Source organism: Mesoplodon densirostris, chromosome 5 (genome assembly GCF_025265405.1).
Source record: "Mesoplodon densirostris isolate mMesDen1 chromosome 5, mMesDen1 primary haplotype, whole genome shotgun sequence".
Classification (NCBI taxonomy): domain Eukaryota; kingdom Metazoa; phylum Chordata; class Mammalia; order Artiodactyla; family Ziphiidae; genus Mesoplodon; species Mesoplodon densirostris.
In genome coordinates, this window is record NC_082665.1 from 67723101 (window position 1) to 67744337 (window position 21237).

The following is a 21237-nucleotide window of genomic DNA, read 5'->3' on the forward strand; positions in this document are numbered from 1 at the left end:
TTTACATGTCCCTGTCCAGTTTTCCCAGCACCACTTATTGAAGAGACTGTCCTTTCTCCACTGTACATTCCTGCCTCCTTTATCAAAGATAAGGTGACCATATGTCCGTGGGTTTAACTCTGGGCTTTCTATCCTGTTCCATTGATCTATCTTTCTGTTTTTGTGCCACTACCATACTGTCTTGATTACTGTAGCTTTGTAGTATAGTCTGAAGTCAGGGAGCCTGATTCCTCCAGCTCCATTTTTCGTTCTCAAGATTGCTTTGGCTATTCGGGGTCTTTTGTGTTTCCATACAAATTGTGAAATTTTTTGTTCTAGTTCTGTGAAAAATGCCAGTGGTAGTTTGATAGGGATTGCATTGAATCTGTAGATTGCTTTGGGTAGTAGAGTCATTTTCACAATGTTGATTCTTCCAATCCAAGAACATGGTACATCTCTCCATCTATTTGTATCTTTAATTTCTTTCATCAGTGTCTTATAATTTTCTGCATACAGGTCTTTTGTCTCCTTAGGTAGGTTTATTCCTAGATATTTCATTCTTTTTGTTGCAATGGTAAATGGGAGTGTTTCCTTGATTTCACTTTCAGATTTTTATCATTAGTATATAGGAATGCCAGAGATTTCTGTGCATTAATTTTGTATCCTGCAACTTTACCAAATTCATTGATTAACTCTAGTAGTTTTCTGGTAGCATCTTTAGGATTCTCTATGTATAGTATCATGTCATCTGCAAGCAGTGACAGCTTTACTTCTTCTTTTCAAATTTGGATTCCTTTTATTTCCTTTTCTTCTCTGATTGCTGTGGCTAAAACTTCCAAAACTATGTTGAATAAGAGTGGTGATAGTGGACAACCTTGTCTTGTTCCTGATCTTAGTGGAAATGGTTTCAGTTTTTCACCATTGAGGACGATGTTGGCTGTGGGTTTGTCATATATGGCCTTTATTATGTTGAGGAAAGTTCCCTCTATGCCTACTTTCTGCAGGGTTTTTATCATAAATGGGTGTTGAATTTTGTCGAAAGCTTTCTCTGCATCTATTGAGATGATTATATGGTTTTTCTCCTTCAATTTGTTAATATGGTGTATCACGTTGATTGATTTGCGTATATTGAAGAATCCTTGCATTCCTGGAATAAACCCCACTTGATCATGGTGTATGATCCTTTTAATGTGCTGTTGGATTCTGTTTGCTAGTATTTTGTTGAGGATTTTTGCATCTATGTTCATCAGTGATATTGGCCTGTAGTTTTCTTTCTTTGTGACATCCTTGTCTGGTTTTGGTATCAAGGTGATGGTGGCCTCGTAGAATGAGTTTGGGAGTGTTCCTCCCTCTGCTATATTTTGGAAGAGTTTCAGAAGGATAGGTGTTAGCTCTTCTCTAAATGCTTGATAGAATTCACCTGTGAAGCCATCTGGTCCTGGGCTTTTGTTTGTTGGAAGATTTTTTATCACAGTTTCAATTTCAGTGCTTGTGATTGGTCTGTTCATATTTTCTATTTCTTCCTGATTCAGTCTTGGCAGGTTGTGCATTTCTAAGAATTTGTCCATTTCTTCCAGGTTGTCCATTTGATTGGCATAGAGTTGCTTATAGTAATCTCTCATGATCTTTTGTATTTCAGCAGTGTCAGTTGTTACTTCTCCTTTTTCATTTCTAATTCTATTGATTTGAGTCTTCTCCCCTTTTTTCTTGATGAGTCTGGCTAATAGTTTATCAATTTTGTTTATCTTCTCAAAGAACCAGCTTTTAGTTTTATTGATCTTTGCTATCGTTTCCTTCATTTCTTTTTCATTTATTTCCGATCTGATTTTTATGATTTCTTTCCTTCTGCTAACTTTGGGATGTTTTTGTTCTTCTTTCTCTAATTGCTTTAGGTGCAAGGTTAGGTTGTTTATTCGAGATGTTTCCTGTTTCTTAAGGTGGGATTGTATTGCTATAAACTTCCCTCTTAGAACTGCTTTTGGGTCGTCGTGTCTCCATTGTCATTTGTTTCTAGGTATTTTTTAATTTCCTCTTTGATTTCTTCAGTGATCACTTCGTTATTAAGTAGTGTATTGTTTAGCCTCCATGTGTTTGTATTTTTTACAGCTCTTTTCCTGTAATTGATATCTAGTCTCATAGCATTGTGGTCGGAAAAGATACTTGATACAATTTCAATTTTCTTAAATTTACCAAGGCTTGATTTGTGACCCAAGATATGATCTATCCTGGAGAATGTTCCATGAGCACTTGAGAAAAATGTGTATTCTGTTGTTTTTGGATGGAATGTCCTATAAATATCAATTAAGTCCATCTTGTTTAATGTATCATTTAAAGCTTGTGTTTCCTTATTTATTTTCATTTTGGATGATCTGTCCATTGGTGAAAGTGGGGTGTTAAAGTCCCCTACTATGAGTGTGTTACTGTCGATTTCTCCTTTTATGGCTGTTAGTATTTGCCTTATGTATTGAGGTGCTCCTATGTTTGGTGCATAAATATTTACAATTGTTATATGTTCTTCTTGGATCGATCCCTTGATCATTAAGTAGTGTCCTTCTTTGTCTCTTCTAGTAGTCTTTATTTTAAAGTCTATTTTGTCTGATATGAGAATTGCTAATCCAGCTTTCTTTTGGTTTCCATTTGCATGGAATATCTTTTTCCATCCCCTTACTTTAAGTCTGTATGTGTCTCTAGGTCTGAAGTGGATCTCTTGTAGACAGCATATATATGGGTCTTGTTTTTGTATCCATTCAGCCAATCTGTATCTTTTGGTGGGAGCATTTAGTCCATTTACATTTAAGGTAATTATCGATATGTATGTTCCTATTCCCATTTTCTTAATTGTTTTGGGTTTGTTATTGTAGGTCTTTTACTTCTGTTGTGTTTCTTGCCTAGAGAAGTTCCTTTAGCATTTGTTGTAAAGCTGGTTTGGTGGTGCTGAACTCTCTCAGCTTTTGCTTGTCTGTAAACGTTTTAATTTCTCCATCAAGTCTGAATGAGATCCTTGCTGGGTAGAGTAATCTTGGTTGCAGGTTTTTCTCCTTCATCACTTTAATTATGTCCTGCCACTCCCTTCTGGCTTGTAGAGTTTCTGCTGAGAGATCAGCTGTTATCCTGATGGGGATTCCCTTGTGTGTTATTTGTTGATTTTGCCTTGCTGCTTTTAATATGATTTCTTTGTGTTTAATTTTTGACAGTTTGATTAATATGTGTCTTGGCGTATTTCTCCTTCGATTTATTCTGTATGGGACTCTCTGTGCCTCCTGGACTTGATTAACTATTTCCTTTCCCATTTTAGGGAAGTTTTCAACTATAATCTCTTCAAATATTTTCTCCCTTTCTTTTTCTCTTCTTCTTCTGGATCCCCTATAATTCGAATGTTGGTGCGTTTAATGTTGTCCCAGAGGTCTCTGAGACTGTCCTCTGTTCTTTTCATTCTCTTTTCTTTATTTTGCTCTGCATCAGTTATTTCCACTATTTTATCTTCCACCTCACTTATCCGTTCTTCTGCCTCAGTTATTCTGCTATTGATCCCATCTAGAGTATTTTTTATTTCATGTATTGTGTTTTTAATCAATGCTTGATTCATCTTTAGTTCTTCTAGGTCCTTGTTAACTGTTTCTTGCATTTTGTCTATTCTATTTCCAAGATTTTGGATCTGGGAAATAGAATCTTGGATCATCTTTACCATCATTATTCTGAATTCTTTTTCAGGTAGACTGCCTATTACCTCTTCATTTGTTAGATCTGGTGGGTTTTTATCTTGCTCCTTCTCCTGCTGTGTGTTTTTCTGTCTTCTCATTTTGCTTATGTTATTGTGTTTGGGGTCTCCTTTTTGCAGGCTGCAGGTTCGTAGTTCCCGTTGTTTTTGGTGTCTTTCCCCAGTGGCTAAGGTTGGTTTAGTGGGTTGTGTAGGCTTCCTGGTGGAGGGAACTAGTGCCTGTGTTCTGGTGGATGAGGCTGGATCTTGTCTTTCTGGTGGGCAGGTCCACGTCTTGTGGTGTGTTTTGGGGTGTCTGCGGACTTTTTATGATTTTAGGCCACCTCTCTGCTAATGGGTGGCGTTGTGTTCCTGTCTTGCTAGTTGTTTGGCTTAGGGTGTCCAGCACTGTAGCTTGCTGGTCGTTGAGTGAAGCTGGGTGCTGGTGTTGAGATGGAGATCTCTGGAAGATTTTCGCCGTTTGATATTATGTGGATCTGGGAGGTCTCTTGTGGACCAGTGTCCTGAAGTTGGCTCTCCCATCTCAGAGGCACAGCACTGACTCCTGGCTCCTCAATTTGGGATGATGTGTTGTCTATTCATGTATTCCACAGATGCAGGGTACATCAAGTTGATTGTGGAGCTTTAATCCGCTGCTTCTGAGGCTGCTGGGAGAGGTTTCCCTTTCTCTTCTTTGTTCTCACAGCTCCTGGGTCTCAGCTTTGGATTTGGCCCCGCCTCTGCATGTAGGTCGCCGGAGGGCGTCTGTTCTTCGCTCAGACAGAACAGGGTTAAAGGAGCAGCCTCTTCGGGGACTCTGGCTCACTCAGGCCGGGCGGGAGGGAGGGGCACGGAGTGCGGGGCGAGACTGCAGCGGCAGAGGTTGGCGTGACGTTGCACCAGCCCGAGGCGCGCTGTGCGTTCTCCCAGGGAAGCCGCCCCTGGATCCCGGGACCCTGGCAGTGGCGGGCTGCACAGGCTCCCGGAAGGGCGGTGTGGGCAGTGACCTGCACTCGCACACAGGCTTCTTGGCGGCGGCAGCAGCAGCCCCAGCGTCCCACGCCCGTCACTGGGCTCTGCGCCTTCAGTCGTGACTCGCGCCCGTCTGTGGAGCCCCCTTAAGCAGCGCTCTTAATCCTCTCTCCTCGCGCACCAGGAAACCAAGAGGGAAGAAAAAGTCTCTTGCCTCTTCGGCAGCTCCAGAGTTTTCCCGGACTCCCTCCCGGCTAGCTGTGGCACACCAGCCCCCTTCAGGCTGAGTTCTTGCCGCCAGCCCCAGTCCTCTCCCTGCGCTCTGACCGAAGCCCGAGCCTCAGCTTCCAGCGCTGCGCGCCCCGGCGGGCGAGCAGACAAGCCTCTCGGGCTGGTGAGTGCCACTCGGCACCGATCCTCTGTGTGGGGATCTCTCCGCTTTGCCCTACCCAGGTATGTGGGGAGTTTCTTGCCTTTTGGGAGGTCTGGGGTCTTCTGCCAGCATTCAGTAGGTGTTCTATAGGAGTTGTTCCACGTGTAGCTGTATTTCTTGTGTATCCGTGGGGAGGAAGGTGATCTCCGCGTCTTCTCTTCCGCCATCTTACCCGGAAGTTATGTGAGCTTTTTATATATTTGGGATATTAACCCTTATTGGTCATATTTTCAGTTTTTTCTCCCATTAAGTAGGTTATTATTTCCTTTTGCCAATGGTTCCCTTTGTTATGCAAAACCTTTTAAGTTTATTTAGGTCCCATTTGTTATTTTTCCTTTGTTTCCTTCGCCTGAGGAAATTGATCCAAAAAAATATTGCTCTGACTTATGTCAAAGAATGTCCTGCCTGTCTTTTTTTTTTTTTTTGCGATATGCGGGCCTCTCACTGTTGTGGCCTCTTCTGTTGCGGAGCACAGGCTCCGGATGCGCAGGCTCAGCAGCCATGGCTCACAGGCCTAGCCACTCCGTGGCATGTGGGATCCTCCTGGACCAGGGCATGAACCCGTGTCCCCTGCAACAGCAGGTGGACTCTCAACCACTGCGCCACCAGGAAAGCCCCCTGCCTGTCTTTTATACTAGGAATTTTATGGTTTCTGGCCTTATATATTTAATCCATTTTGAGTTTATTTTTGTATAAGGTGTGAGAAAATGTTCTGATTTATTTCTTTTACATGTAGCTATCCAGTTTTCCCAGCACCACTTTTTGAAGGGACTTTTTTCCTATTGTGTATTTTTGCCATATTTGTCATAGTTTAATTGATCATACGTGCATGGGTTTATTTCTGGGCTCCCTCTTCTGTTCCATTGATCTCTGCGCCTGTTTTTGTGCCAGTGCCATATTGTTTTGATGACTGTAGTTTTGTAGTGAGTCTAAAGTTAAGGGGTCTGATATCTCTAGCTTTGTTTTCTTTTTTTTTTCCCCTCAAGATTGCTTTAGCTATTTGTGGTCTTTAATGGTTTCATATAAATTTGAGAATGATTTATTCTAGATCTGTGAAAAACTTCATGGGTATTTTGATAGGGATTGCATTAAATCTGTAGATTACTTTGAGTAGTATGGATACTTTATCAATATCAATTATTCCAGCCCATGAACACAGGATATTTTTCATTTTCTTTGTGTCAGCTTCAACTTGCTTCGTGTTTTATAATTTTCAGAGTATAGGTCTTTTACCTCCTTGGTTAAGTTTATTCTAAGGTATTTTGTTTTTCTTGATATGATTTCAAATGGGATTGTTGTCTTACTTTCACTTTCTGTTACTTCATTCTTAGTGTATAGAAAAGCAACAGATTTCTGTATGTTAATCTTGTATCCTACAACTTAACTGAATTAGTCTGTAAGTTGTAATAGTTTTTTTTTTTTTTTTGATGGGAGACACTTTAGGGTTTTCTCTATATCGTCTCATGTCTTCTGCAAATAGTGACAGTTTTGTTTCTTCCCTTCCAATTTGGATGCCTTTTTATTTATTTATTTATTTATTTTTGTCTGATTGCTGTTGCTAGGAATTCCAATACTATGTTAAATAGAAGTGGTGAGAGTGGGCATCCTTGTCTTGTTCCTGATTTTAAAGGAAAAGCTTTTAGCTTTTCAACATTGAGTATGATGTTAGCTGTGGGTTTGTCATAAATGGACTTTATTATGTGGATATATCTTCCCTCCATACCAACTTTGATGAGAGTTTTTATCATGAATGGATGTTGCTTTTTGTCAAATGCTTTTCTGCACCTATTGAGATGATTATGTGATTTTTATTCTTTATTTTGTTAACATGGTGTATTACATTGATTGATTTGTGGATATTGTAACCTTCCTTGCATCCCTGGAATAAATCCTACTGATCACAGTATATTGTCCTTTTTATATATTAAGTTTGATTTGTTAATATTTTTGAGGATTTTTATATACACATTCATCAGAGATATTGGCCTATAATTTTCTTTTTTTAATTTTATCTTAGAGTATACTTCTTTAACAATGTTGTGTTAGTTTTAGGTATACAGTGAACTGTAAGCGATTCAGTTATACACATACAAGTATCCATTCTTTTTCAAATTCTTTTCCCATTTAGGTTATTACAGAATATTGAGCCAAGTTCCCTGTGCTATATAGTATGTCCTTGTTGGTTAACTATTTCAAATATAGTAGTGTGTACATGTCAATCCCAAACTACCGATCTATCCCTGCCACCACCACCTGTTCTCCCTGGTAACCATAAGTTCGTTGTCTAAGTCTGTGAGTATTTCTGTTTCATAAATTAGTTCATTTGTATCATTTTTTTAGATAAAACATATAAGCAATATCATATGATACTTGTCTTTCTCTGTCTGACTTAATTTCACTCAGTATGATAATCTCCAGGTCAATCCATGTTGCTGCAAATGGCAGTATTTCATTCTTTTTAATGGCTTAATCATATTCCATTGTATATATGTAACACATCTTCTTTATCCATTTATCTTTCAATGGACATTTAGGTTGCTTCCATGTCTTGGCTATTGTAAATAGTGCTGCAGTGAACATTGGGGTGCATGTATCCTTTCGAACCATGTTTTTCTCCAGGTATATGCCCAGGAGTGGGATTGCTGAATCATATGGTAGCTGTATTTGTAGTTTTTGGAGGAACCTTCATACTGTTCTCCATAGTGACTGTACCAATTTACATTCCCAGTGGGGTAGGAGGGTTCCTTTTTCCCCACACTCTTTCCAACATTCATTGTTTGTAGACTTTTTGATGATGACCATTATGAGTGGAGTGAGCTGGTACCTCATTGTAGTTCTGATTTGCATTTCTCTAATAATTAGTGATGTTGAGCATCTTTTCATGTGCTTCTTGGCCATCTGTACGTCTTCGTTAGAGAAATGTCTATTTAGATCTTCTGCCCATTTTTTGATTGGGTTGTTTGGTTTTTTCTTTTTTTTTTTTTTTAATATATTGAGCTCATGAGCTGTTTGTAGATTTTGGAGATTAATTCCTTGTTGGTTGCATCGTTTGCAAATATTTTCTCCCATCCTGTGGGTTGTCTTTTTATTTCGTTTATGGTTTCCTTTGCTGTGCAAAGGCTTTTGAGCTTAATTAGTCCCATTTGTTTATTTATTTATTTATTTATTTATTTATTTTTTTGCTGTACGCGGGCCTCTCACTGCTGTGGCCTCTCCCGTTGCGGAGCACAGGCTCCGGACACACAGGCCCCGCGGCCATGGCTCGCGGGCCCAGCCGCTCCGCGGCACGTGGGATCCTCCGGGATCGGGGCACGAACCCGCGTCCCCTGCATCGGCAGGCGGACTCCCAACCACTGCGCCACCAGGGAGGCCCCCATTTGTTTATTTTTGTTTTTATTTCCATTACTCTAGTAGATGACTTGAAAAAGATATTGCTGTGATTTATGTCAAAGAGTGTTCTGCCTGTTTTCCTCTAAGAGTTTTATAGTATCTGGTCTTACAATTAGGGCTTTAATCCATTTTATTTTTGTGTATCATCTTAAAGAATGTTCTAATTTCATTCTTTTGCATGTAGCTGTGCAGTTTTCCCTGCACAATGTGTTGTAGAGACTGTCTTTTCTGCTTGTATACTCTTGCCTCCTTTGTTGTGGATTAATTGACCGTAGGTGTGTTGGTTTATTTCTAGGCTTTCTATCCTGTTCTATTGATCTATATTTCAGTTTTGTGCCAGTACCATACTGTTGTGATGACTGTAGCTTTGTAGTGTAGTCTGAAGTCAGGGGAGCTGATTCCTCCAGCTCCGTTTTTCTTTCTCAAGTTTGCTTTGGTTATTTGGGCTCTTTTGTGTCTCCATACAAATTTTAAGATTTTTGTTCCAGTTCTGTAAAAAATGTCACTGGTAATTTGCTAGGGATTGCATTGAATATGTACATTACCTTGGGTAGTGTAGTAGTTTTCACAATGTTGATTCTTCCAATCCATGAACATGGATATCTTTCCATCTGTTTGTGTCATCTTTGATTTCTTTCATCAGCATCTTATACTTTTCAGTATACAGGTCTTTTGCCTCCTTACATAAGTTTATTCCTAGGTATTTTATTCTTTTTTATGCAGTGGTAAATGGGAGTGTTTCTTTAATTTCTTTATCTGATCTTTTATTGTTAGTGTATAAAAATGCAACAGATTTCTGTGTATTAATTTTGTATCCTGAAACTTTACAGAATTCATTGATGGGCTCTAGTAGTTTTCTGGTAGCTACTTTGGGATTTTCTATGTATAGGATCATGTCATCTGCAAACAGTGACAGTTTTACTTCTTCTTTTCCAATTTGGATTCCTTTTATTTTTCTTCTCTGATTGCCATGGCTAGGACTTCTAAAACTATGTTGAATAAAGGTGGCAAGAGTGGACATCCTTCTCTTTTTCCTGAACTTAGGTAAAATGCTTTTAGCTTTTTGCCTTTGACTGTGATGTTAGCTGTAGGTTTGTCATATATGGCCTTTATTATGTTGAGATATGTTCTTCAGTGCCCACTTTCTGGAGAGTTTTTAATCATAAATGGGTGTTGAATTTTGTTAAAATCTTTTTCTGCATCTGTTGAGATGATCATATGGTTTTTATTCTTTAATTTGTTGATGTGGTGCATCACACTAATGGCTTTGCAGATATTGAAAATCCTTTGCATCTCTGGGATAAATCCCACTTGATCATGGCATATGATCCTTTTAATGTATTGTTAGATTCAGTGTGCTAGTATTTTGTTGAGGATTTTTGCATGTATGTTCATCAGTGATATTGGCCTATAGTTTTCTTTTTTTGTGACATCTTTGTCTGGTTTTGGTATCAGGGTGATGGTGGCCTCATAGAATGAGTTTGGGAGAGTTCCTTCCTCTGCATTTTATGGAAGAGTTTCAGAAGGATAGGTGTTAACTCTTCTCTAAATGTTTGATAGAATTCACCTGTGAAGCCATATGGTCCTGGTCTTTTGTTTGCTATGAGTTTTTAAATCACAGTTTCAATTTCAGTACTTGTGATTGGTCTGTTCATATTTTCTGTTTCTTCCTGGTTCAGTCTTGGAAGGTTGTGGCTTTCTAAAAATTTGTCCATTTCTTATAGATTGTCCATTTTGTTAGCATGTAGTTGCTTGTAGTAGTTTCTTAGGATGCTTTGTATTTCTGTGGTGTCCATTTTAACTTCTTTTTCATTTCTCATTTTATTGATTTGAGCCCTATCCCTTTTTATCTTCATGAGTCTGGCTAAAGGTTTATGAATTTTGTTTATATTCTCGAAGAACCAGCTTTTAGTTTCATTGATCTTTTCTATTGTTTTCTTTGTCTCTATTTCATTTATTTCTCCTCTGATCCTTATGATTTCTTTCCTTCTACTAACTTTGGGTTTTGTTTGTTCTTCTTTCTCTAGTTGCTTCAGGTGTAAGGTTAGGTTGTTCATTTGAGATTTTCCTTGTTTCCTTAGGTAAGATTGTATTGCTCTAAACTTCCCTCTTAGAACTGCTTTTGCTGTGTCTCATAGGTTTGGGATCATCATGCTTTCATTTTCATTTGTCTCTAGGTATTTTTTGATTTCCTCTTTGATTTCTTCAGTGATCCATTGGTTTTTTAGTAGCATATTGTTCAGCCTCCTCGTGCTTTGTTTTTTACAATTTTTTTTATTGTAGTTGATATTTAATCTCATAGCATTGTGGTGAGTAAAAATGCTTGGTATGATTTCAGTTTTCTTAAATTTTCCAAGGATTGCTTTGTGGCCCAGCATGTGATCTATCCTGAACAACGTTCCATGTGCATTTGAAAAGAATGTGTATTCTGCTGCTTTTGGATGGAATGCTCTATAACTATCAGTTAAGTCCATCTGGTTTAACGTGTCATTTAAGGCCTGTGTTTCCTTATTGGTTTTCTTTCTGGATGATCTGTCCATTGATGAAAGTGGGGTGTTAAAGTCCCCCACTATTATTGTGTTACTGTTGATTTCTCCTTTTATGGCTGTTAGCATTTGCCGTATATATTGAGGTGCTCCTATGTTGGTGCATATATATTTTCCACTGTTATGTCTTCTTCTTGGATTGATCCCTTGAATTTTTTTTTTTTTTTTTTGCAGTACACGGGCCTCTCACTGTTGTGGCCTCTCCCATTGCGGAGCACAGGCTCCGGATGTGCAGGCTCAGCGGCCATGGCTCACGGGCCTAGCCGCTCCGCGGCATGTGGGATCTTCCCGGACCGGGGCACGAACCCGTGTCCCCTGCATTGGCAGGCGGACTCTCAACCACTGTGCCACCAGGGAAGCCCGATCCCTTGAATTTTATGTAGTTCCCTTTTTTGTCTCTCATTTCCGTCTTTATTTTAATGTCTTTTTGTCTTATATGAGTATAGCTACTCTGGCTATCTTTCGATTTCCATTTTTATGTAATACCTTTCCATCCCCTCACTTTCAGTCTGTATGTGTCCCCAGATCTGAAGTTTGTCTCTTGTAGACAGCATATATATGGGTCTTGTTTTTGTATCCATTCAGCAAGTATATGTCTTTTGATTGGGGCATTGAATCTGTTTACGTTTAAGGTAATTACTGATATGTATGTTCTTATTGCCATTTTGTTAATTGTTTAGGATTTGTTTTTGTAGGTCTTTTTTCTTCCCTTACTCTTTTTTTCTCTTTTGATTTGATGACTAACTTTAACATTGTGTGTGGGTTTCTTTTTCTTTTTTGCATATGTACCTATTGTAGATTTTTCGGTTTGGGGTTACCATGAGGTTTTGATATCAGTCTATATAGAAACAATATTGTTTTACGTTGCTGGTCTTTTGATTTCAAATGCATTTTCAATATCCTGCATTTGTGCTCTCCTCTTCTCACGAATGCTGGTCATGATATCATATTTGTTTGTGGATGATTTCCTATCTTTACTGTGTGTTTTTCTTTACCAGAGAGGTTTTCCATTCGTAATTTTTTTGTGTCTAGTTTTGGTCTCTTCTTTTCCCTGTAGAGAAGTTCCTTAAGCATCTGTTGCAGAGCTGTTCTGGTGGTGCTGAATTCTCTTAGCTTTTGCTTTTCTATAAAGCTTTCATTTCTCTGTCGAATATGAATGAGAGCCTTGCTGGGTAAAGTATTCTTGGTTGTAGGTTCTTTCCTTTCATCACTTTAAATATATCGGGCTACTCCCTTCTGGCCTGCAGAGCTTCTCCTGAGAAACAGCTGATAACCTTGTGGGGATTCCTTGTAAGTTATTTGTTGCTTTTCCCTTGTTGCTTTTAATATTTTTTCTTTGTCTTTAATTTTTGTAATTTGATTAGTATGTGTCTCGGCATATTACTCCTTGGGTTTATCCTGCCTGTGACTCACTGCGCTTCTTGGGCTTGGGTGACTGTTTCCTTTCCCGTGTCAGGGAAGTTTTCATCAGTTATCTCTTTAAATATTTTCTGAGGGCCTTTTTCTCTCTTTTCTCCTTCTGGGACCCCTATAATGCAAATGTTGGTGCATTTTATATTGTCCCAGAAGTCTCTTAGACTGTCCTTGTTTCTTTTCATTCTTTTTTCTTTATTCTGTTCTGCAGCAGTGATTTCCACCACTCTGTCTTCCAGTTCACTTATCTGTTCTGCCTCAGTTATTCTGTTATTGATTCCTTCTACTGTATTTTTCATTTCAGTTATCATGTTGTTCATCTCTGTTTGTTTGTTCTTTAGTTCTTCTAGATGTTTTTTAAGCATTTCTTGTGTCTTCTCGATCTGTGCCTCCACTCTCTTTCTGAGATCTTGGATCGTCTTTACTGTTATTATTGTGAATTCTTTTTTGGGTAGATTGCCTGTCTCCACCTTGCTTTGTTGTTCTGTGGTTTTATCTTGTTCCTTCATCTGGGACTTATTCCTCAGCCATATATCATTTTGTCTAACTTTCTGTGATTGTGGTTTCCTTTACATTGGCAGCAGGGCTATAGTTTTTCTTGCTTCTGCTGTCTGCTCCCTAGTGGATGAGGCTGTCTAAGAGGCTTGTGCAGGACACTGGTTCTTGCCCACTGGTGGGTGGAGCTGTGTCTTGTCTCTCTGGTGGGTGGGGCTGTGCCAAGCGGTGTGTCTAGAGGGCTGTGCATTCAGGAAGACTTTATGCACCCTGTCTGCTGATGGGTGGAGCTGTTTTCCCATCTTGTTGGTTGTTTGGCCTGAGGCATCCCAGCACTGGAGCCTGCAGGCTGGAAGGTGGGGCCAGGTGTTAAGAATATGACAGTCTCCAGGAGGGCTCACACCAATGAGTACTCTCAAGAGCTGCTGCTGCCAGTGTCTTTGTCCCTGTAATGAGCACAGCCTTCTCCCACCTCCACAGGAGACCCTCCAATACCAGCAGATAGGTCTGGCACAGTCTTTTATGAGATCACTGCTTTTTCCATGCATTCTGATGCACACGAGACCTTGCGTGCACCCTCCAAGAGTGGTGTTTGTGTTTCCCCCAGTCCTGGAGTTCCTGTGATCAAACCCTGGTGGCCTTCAAAGCCAGATTCTCTGGGGGCTTCTCCTCCTGTTGACACCATTGTCAGACGCCCAGGCTGGGGAGCCTGATGTGGGGCTCAGAACTTCCACTTCTGTGGTATAATTATTTTCCAGTTTGTGGGTCGCCTACCTGGTGGGTATAGGATTTGATTTTATAGCAGTTGCACCACTCTTACTGTCTCATTGTGGCTTCTTCTTTGTTTTTGGATATAGGGGATTTTTTTCGTAGGTTCCAGCTTTTTTTGTTTATTTTGTTTTGTTTTTTGTAGATACTTGTTTATCAGTTAGTTGTGATTTTGGTGTTTTCATAAGAGCAGTGAGCTTATGTTCCTCTACTCCACCATCTTGTCTCCGTCCTTTGTAATTTTCTTTCTTCTTTTTTTTTTGTGGTGTCTTTGGTTTAGGTATTCGGATAACAATGGCCTCATAGAGTGAATCTGGAAGTGTTCCCTCTTCTTGACTATTTTGGAATAGTTTGTGAAGGACAGGTATTGGTATTAGTTCTTCTTTTTATGTTTGGTAGAATTTCCTGGTGAAGTAGTTTGGTCCTGGAGTCTTGTTTGCTGGGAGCTTTTAAAAATTATAACTTCAGGCATTCCCTGGTGGCGCAGTGGTTGAGAGTCTGCTTGCCGATGCAGGGGACGTGGGTTCATGTCCTGGTCTGGGAAGATCCCACATGCCGTGGAGCAGTTGGGCCCGTGAGCAATGGCTGCTGAGCCTGCGTGTCTGGAGCCTGTGCACTGCAATGGGAGAGGACACAACAGTGAGAGGCCCGTGTACCGCAAAAAAAAAAAAAAAAAAATATATATATATATATAAATTCAATTCCACTACTAGTGAGTTTGTTCAGATTGTCTCTCTCTTCCTGAATCAGTCTTGGAAGAATATGGTTCTAAGAATTTATTTATTTTATCTAGGTTGTTCAGTTTATTGGCATATAACTGTTTGTAGTATTCTCTTATGTTTTTTTACCTCTGTGATATCGATGATAAATTCTCCTATTTCTTATGTTGTTAATTTGGATCTTGTCTTTTTTTTTTCTTGATGAGCCTAGCTATAAACTTATCAATTTTGTTTATGTTTTCAAAAAATCAGTTCTTGGTTTTATTGATTTTTCTGGGTTTTTTTGTGGGTGAGGGTCACTATTTTATTTATTTCCTTTCTGATCTTTATTATTTCCTTCCTTCTCCTGACTTTGGGCTTTGTTTGTTCCCTTTTTTTTTTTTTTTTTTTTAATTCTTTCAGATGGTAGGTTAGGTTGTTCATTTGAGATTTTTCTTTTTTTTTTCTTTTTTTTTTTTTTGCGGTACGCGGGCCTCTCACTGCTGTGGCCTCTCCCCTTGCGGAGCATAGGCTCCGGACACGCAGGCCCAGCGGCCATGGCTCACGGGCCCAGCCGCTCCGCGGCACATGGGATCCTCCCAGACCGGGGCACGAACCCGCGCCCCCTGCACTGGCAGGCGGACTCTCAACCACTGCCCCACCAGGGAAGCCCTTTTCTTATTTCTTGATGGAGGCCTATATCACTGTAAACTTCCCTCTTAAAATGGCTTTTTGTGTGTGTGTCCCATAGATTTTGGAAAGTTGCATTTTTAGTTTTATTTGTCTTGAGGTATTTTATGATTTCTTCATTGATCTATTGGCTTTTTAGTTGCATGTTGTTTAGTCTCCATTTTTTTTACCCATTTTTCTTTCTGTGATTGATCTGTAGTTTTGTATTAGTTTCTAATTTGCTTTTTGTTTTTCAGAAAAAATGCTTGATATCTTTTTATCCTTTTAAATTTGTTTAAACATGTTTTGTGGCATAGCATGTAATATATCCTGGAGAACATTCCATGTGCCCTTGAAAAGAATGTGTAGTCTGCTGTTTGGTGATGTATAGTCCTTTAGATACCTATTAAGTCCAGTTGGTCTAATGTGTCATTTAAAACTACTGTTTCTTAATTTTTTTTCTGGATAATCTGTTTATTGATATAAGAGGATGTTAAAGTACCCTACTATTATTGTATTATTGTCAATTTCTTCCTTTACATCTGTTAAAATTTGCTTCATTTACTTATGTGCTCCTATATTAGCTGTATATATGCTAACGAGTGTTATATCCTCTACTTGTATTGACCCCTTTATCATTATATGATGCCCTTCTTTTTCTTTTTTGGTTGATTTTGTCTGATGGGAGTATTGCTACTCCATCTTTCTTGTCATTTGCATTTGCATGAAATATCATTTTCTATTACCTCACTTATAGTCTGGGTGCCTTTAGCTTTGAAGTGAGTCTCTTACAGCCAGCATATAGATGTGTCCTGGGTTTTTTTAAAAATACAATCAGCACCTTATGTCTTTTGATTTGAGCATTTAATCCATTGACATATAAAGAGAGCATTGATTGGTATGTACTTATTTCCATTTTGTTACTTTTTTTTGTTACTTGTTTGTTGTTGTTTTTGTTCTTCTCTGTTCTTTTCTTCTTATTTTAATTTCTTCCCCTGTGGTTTGATGGTTTTGTGTGTGTGTGTGTGTGTGTGTGTGTGTGTGTGTGTGTGGTATGCCTGTGTTCCTTTCTCTCTAGTTTTTGTGTACCTATTGCCTATTGTATGGTTTTGATTTGTGGTTAGCATGGAGTTTATATATGTTGACCTATAACTATGTCTACTTCTTCCAAAGCAGTAGTCATTTAAGTTTAAACACATTCTAAAAGATCTACATCTTTTACTCCCCTCCCCCATGTTTTTTGTTTTTGATGTCATATTTTACATCTTCATATTTATCCCTTAACTGTTTATTGTAGTTATAGTTGATTTTACAATTTTTGCCTTTTAATCTTCATATTAGCTTATCTAAGTGGTTGATCCACAGTCTTTACTATATATTTGCCTTTACTAGTGGGATTTTTCCTTTCCTATAAATTCTTACTTCTTGTTGTAGCCATTCCTTTTCCATTTAGGGAAGACGCTTTAACAATTCTTTTTTAGTCAGTTTAGTTAGTATTGATGAACTCTTCTAGTTTTTGCTTGTCTGAGAAATTTTTTTCTCTCCTTCATTTATAAATGATAATCCTGCGGGACAGAGTATCTCAGGTTGTAGGTTTCCCCTTTCAGCACTTTAAATATATCATGCCACTCCCTTCTGGCCTGCAAAATCTGTAGAATAATCAGCTGATAGCCTTATGGGCATTCCCTTGTATGTGACTCTTTGTTTTTCATTTGCTGCCTTTAGAATTCTCTCTTTATCTTTAACTTTTTCCATTTTAATTATGATACCTCTTGGTGTGGGTCTCTTCAGTTCATTTTGTTTGGGATCCTCTGTGCTTCCTATATCTGGATGTCTGTTTCCTTCTTCAGGCTTGAAATTTTTTTAGCCATAATTTCATCAAACACATTTTCAACCCCTTTCTCTATCGCTCCTTCTTGAACCTCTATAATGCAAATGTTAGTATGCTTGACGTTGCCTCAGTGATCCCTTAAACTATCCTTACCTTTTAAAATTTATTTTTCTTTTTGCTGTTATGATTGGGTGATTTCCATTATTCTGTCTTACAGATTGCTTATGCATTCTTCTGCATCACCTAGTCTGCTGTTAAATCCTTCTAGTATGTTTTTCATTCCTGTTATTCTTTTTCTCTGACTGGTTCTTTTTTATATTTTCTAGTTCCCTGTTAAAATTCTCACTGTGTTCATCTATTCTCTTCCCAAGTTCAGTTAGCATTCTTATTACTAATGCTTTGAACTCTTTATCTGGCAAATTATTTGTCTCTGTTTCATTAGTTGTTTTTTCAGGGCTTTGTTTCTTGTTCTTTTGCTTGAAACAAATTCCTTTGTCTTCTCATTTTGCTTAACTTTCTTTGTCTTTACAAAATTAGGTGAAACATTTACCTATTTCAGTCTTGCAGGGGTGTCCTGTGTGACAGCATCCCCATGCAGTCTTCACATGCTCAGTGGCTTTCTTGGGATTGCTAATCTGAAGTGAGCACAGGTCACATCTTCCTTTTGGGTGTGCTGGCAGCTACCACCTTGCTGGGAGGCAGGGGTGGAGGTGGAGGAGCTAGAGCCAGAGCCAGGTGTGAGCCTGGGTTTCTTCTATGCTCAGTGGCTGTCACCACCCTATGGGAGTGGGTTTGGGGCCCAAGATGCTGGAGCTGAAGTCCCATGTGTCGATTGGAGCTGGTTCCATTCCCTGTAAGTGTGCACTCTCCCCTGCCCCCGGTGTTGGCACCTCCACCCCAGTGAAAGGGAACATAAGAGGAAGAGGGGCTTGAGCAGCCTCCAGTGGGACTGGGTTATGCCCTGGTATGGTTCCAGCAAGCCAGTCAGAGCCCCAGGCCATTTCTGATCCGCTGCCTTCATGTGCTCACCAGAAACGTCCTCCCTTGCCCTGTTTAGAAGCAGGGCCTGGCCCTAGCTGGCTCTGCTTCCTCCAAATGTGTGTACCTTCACCCTAGCGGAGAGCGGTTCTGGAGCAAGAGGAGCTGGAGCAACTGCCTGCCGTGGGCCAGGGTGCCTACTGGGTTGGTTCCCATACAGGAGTCAGAGCCCCAGACTGCTCCCAAACTGCTTCTTCCCCACACACCAGCAGTGGCCGCCCTCACCCTGTTCAGATTCAGGGCTGGTTGCACACCAGCTCCATCACCTCCAAGTATGTTATTCCTTAGCAGTGGCAGCCTTTGTCCTAGTGGAGAGATGTGCTGGAGCAAGAGGGGCTGCATCAGTCTCCAGGTGCAGGCTGGGGTGCACTGGAGCAGTAGTGGGAAACTGGCCAGAGCCCTGGGGCGTTTTCAGCCTGCTTTCTCCACCTTGTTCCTGGGAGTAAGCAAGCATGCGTGAGTGGAGTCTCAGTTTCTTTCAACTCTCTGGTACATCCCACTGGTTTTTAAACCTGCTCACGGGACTCATCTACCTGATATCCAACCCAATGGCTGGGGTGCCCAATATGTTGTTCAAACCCCTCAGTCCCCAGGGAAGATCTCCCAACCTGTGATATCCCTTTCCTCTTCTCTGTTTCCTGCTACAAGAACTGGTCCCAGCCTGATCCCCTCTCCTCCCTTCCTACCCGACTCCATGTGGGTCTTTCTTTATAGACTTGGTTGTAAAAGAGCCTTTCTGCCAGTCTCTAGTTTGTTTTCAGCTAGAGTTGCTCCATGTGTAGATCTGTTTTTGATGCATTCATTGGGGGAGGTGAGCCCAATGTCCTTCTACTCCACCATCTTGATCTCTCCATTTCTTTATTAAATGCATTTTGTTCGTGAACTGTTTTCCTGATTTTGCTTAGTTGTATATCTGTGTTTTCTTGCATTTCATACAGTTTAAGATGATGATTTTACATTCTTTGTCAGGGAAGTCATAAATTTCCATTTCTTTAGGGTCAGTTGCTGGAGCTCTATTACTTTCCTTTGGTGGTGTCATATTTGCATAATTCTTTGTTGTCTATGTAGCCTTACATTAGTGTCTGTGCATTTGTGAAGCAAGCACCTCTTCCAGTCTTTACAGACTGGTTTCAGAGGATAAAGACGTTCTGTTTGTTTCCTGAGCTGATAGGATTACTTCCATAATTGCAGTTGTGATGCATTGGAGCCAGTTGTGTGGCTTTTGCTGGGTCTGTAGTAGCATCTATGATTTGTGGGCTTGATACTGGGTCTTATGCTGGTGTGGATCCCTTCCAGTCCCCAGGTACTACCTGCAGTACCTTGTTCAGTAGGGTGGGACTGGGACAAGGGTCTGCTTTAGGGTCCATGTATGGGTCCCCAGATAGCAAACCTATTACCAGGTAAATAGTGGGTGTGGCTCCTGCCAGATCTTGGGTGGACTGCTGCCTGGTCACTGGATGGGTCCCTGGATGGACAGGACTGACCCTGGACTGTGGCTGAGAGGTGCTGGAACTGAGCCTCAATGCTGTTTCACATTCCACAGCCAAGATTCGCTCTGCAGTCATGGATGGGTATGTCTCCCTCCAGATCACTGGATGGGCTGAATTGGTCCCTGACTGTGGCCAGAGGGGCTGGAGTTGAGTATAGGACCCTTTCAGGATCTCTTGGAGTGCAGTTATGTTTTCTGACAGGTCCCTGTGCCAGGACTGCTTGTGGATTGTGGTTGGGAGTATTAGGCCCTTTCAGGATCTCTGGGGGTGCAGACAGGAGTGTGTCCTGTTGGGTACCTGTGGCAGCAGAACTGTTCACAGCCTGCAGTTGGGAGGGGCTAGGACTCAGTGAAGGGCCCTTTCAGGTCTCCAAGGTTGCAGCCAGGTGTGTTTCCTACTGAGAACTTGGACCCTCAGGACTGCTGTAGACTGGCAGACTGTAGTTATGAGGAAGCTGGAGTCACATACAGGGTCTTTTCAGGAACTCCAGGGGACAGAGACAGGAGTGTCTCCTGCCTGGTCTTTGTGCAAGCAGAAATTCTAGAAGACTGTGAGAGTGAGGGGGCTTGAGCTGAGTATAACCCCCTTTTAGGATCTTAGAGGGTACAGACAAGCGTATTTCCTATAGGGTTCCTTTGCCAGCATGATTGTTCCTAGACTGTGGCTGGGACTTGCTGGAGCCCTGTTACAGGCCGTTTCAGAATCCACAGTCTGACGGACTGTACCTTACTTCCAGGGGCTTACCTTCAGGCGTTCCCACACCGCAGCCTAGTGAGGCTGGAGCTGGTTCAAAGGTCACTTCCTGTTCTACAACCAGGAACAAGTTCTTTAAGTTCTTTATTATGCCTATTACCTGATACATGAATCAGTGTGACTCCTTTGGGTCCCTTGACATGTGGCATATGCTGGTGACAGACCCAGAGTCAAATGGAGCTGTAGCTAAGTTCTCAGGGGTACAGAGCTATTTCTGTTTCTATAGCTGAGACCACAGTCAGTGAGTCAGCTGCCTAAGTGCAAGCCTGTCTCCTCAAAATGGCTCTCTTCATTCTTGGACTGCACCAGGGTTTCACAATCTCCAACCTGGATCCTGAAGCTCCTGTGAAGGCACTTTTGTCTGTGAGTGTAGATGCAAAATTATTGTTCTTGAGGGGGGTTGATTATGTATGAGGGACATTTTATCCGGCCATTTTGTTGACAAGCAATGCTATATAATGTAATTTCCACCAACTAAAACCAAGATTTTTCAACTCTTTATTTACAAAAATAAAGATAACTAGTAAGCCAAATGTCAGTTGCTAAGTAAGTTAGTTTTTTCTTTACACATTAATATTAATGATAATTAAAATGTTAGAATCCTTGACTTTTACTATTTTAGACTTGGGAGACCTGGCGTTGATTGTTATTGTCAACATGAAAGTGGTGCAGCTGTTCTGCAGCTCCAATTCTTGATCAATGAGGTAAGGGTTTTCTTAGATATTTCTATCTCACACACACACTGTGTAATCTTTTTAATATTATTTTTCTACATGCTTAAAGATATATACGTATGCAATATTGTTCATGGTCACACTTTTCACAAAAGACTGTACTCCTGTGTTTGTCAGTTTATTAAATTTTAAAGGAAAAATTTTGTATGTACCAGAAGATCCTGTTATTGCGATTGTGTAGTATAATTTATAGATTAATTGTTTAAATGGTTTTAAAAAATTACTAAAATCCTTTGATTGATACACTGACCATTAAATTCTCCCTCTACACACTCTCCTCCCACCAATTTGTTTTCTAATCCAGCATTAATTTTCATGTTTTGTCTTTATC

At 40.3% G+C, this 21237-nt stretch overlaps 1 protein-coding gene across 3 annotated transcripts in view; it reads left to right on the top strand.

Moving 5' to 3' along the window:
* Positions 1–21237, top strand: part of STXBP5L (syntaxin binding protein 5L) — a 386525-nt gene that overhangs the window by 72040 nt on the left and 293248 nt on the right. For all 3 annotated transcript variants that reach the window (XM_060099916.1, XM_060099917.1, XM_060099918.1), the window contains exon 3: positions 20795–20876. In XM_060099916.1, coding sequence (XP_059955899.1) covers positions 20795–20876 — 82 coding nt within the window. The remainder of the gene's footprint in view (positions 1–20794; positions 20877–21237) is intronic.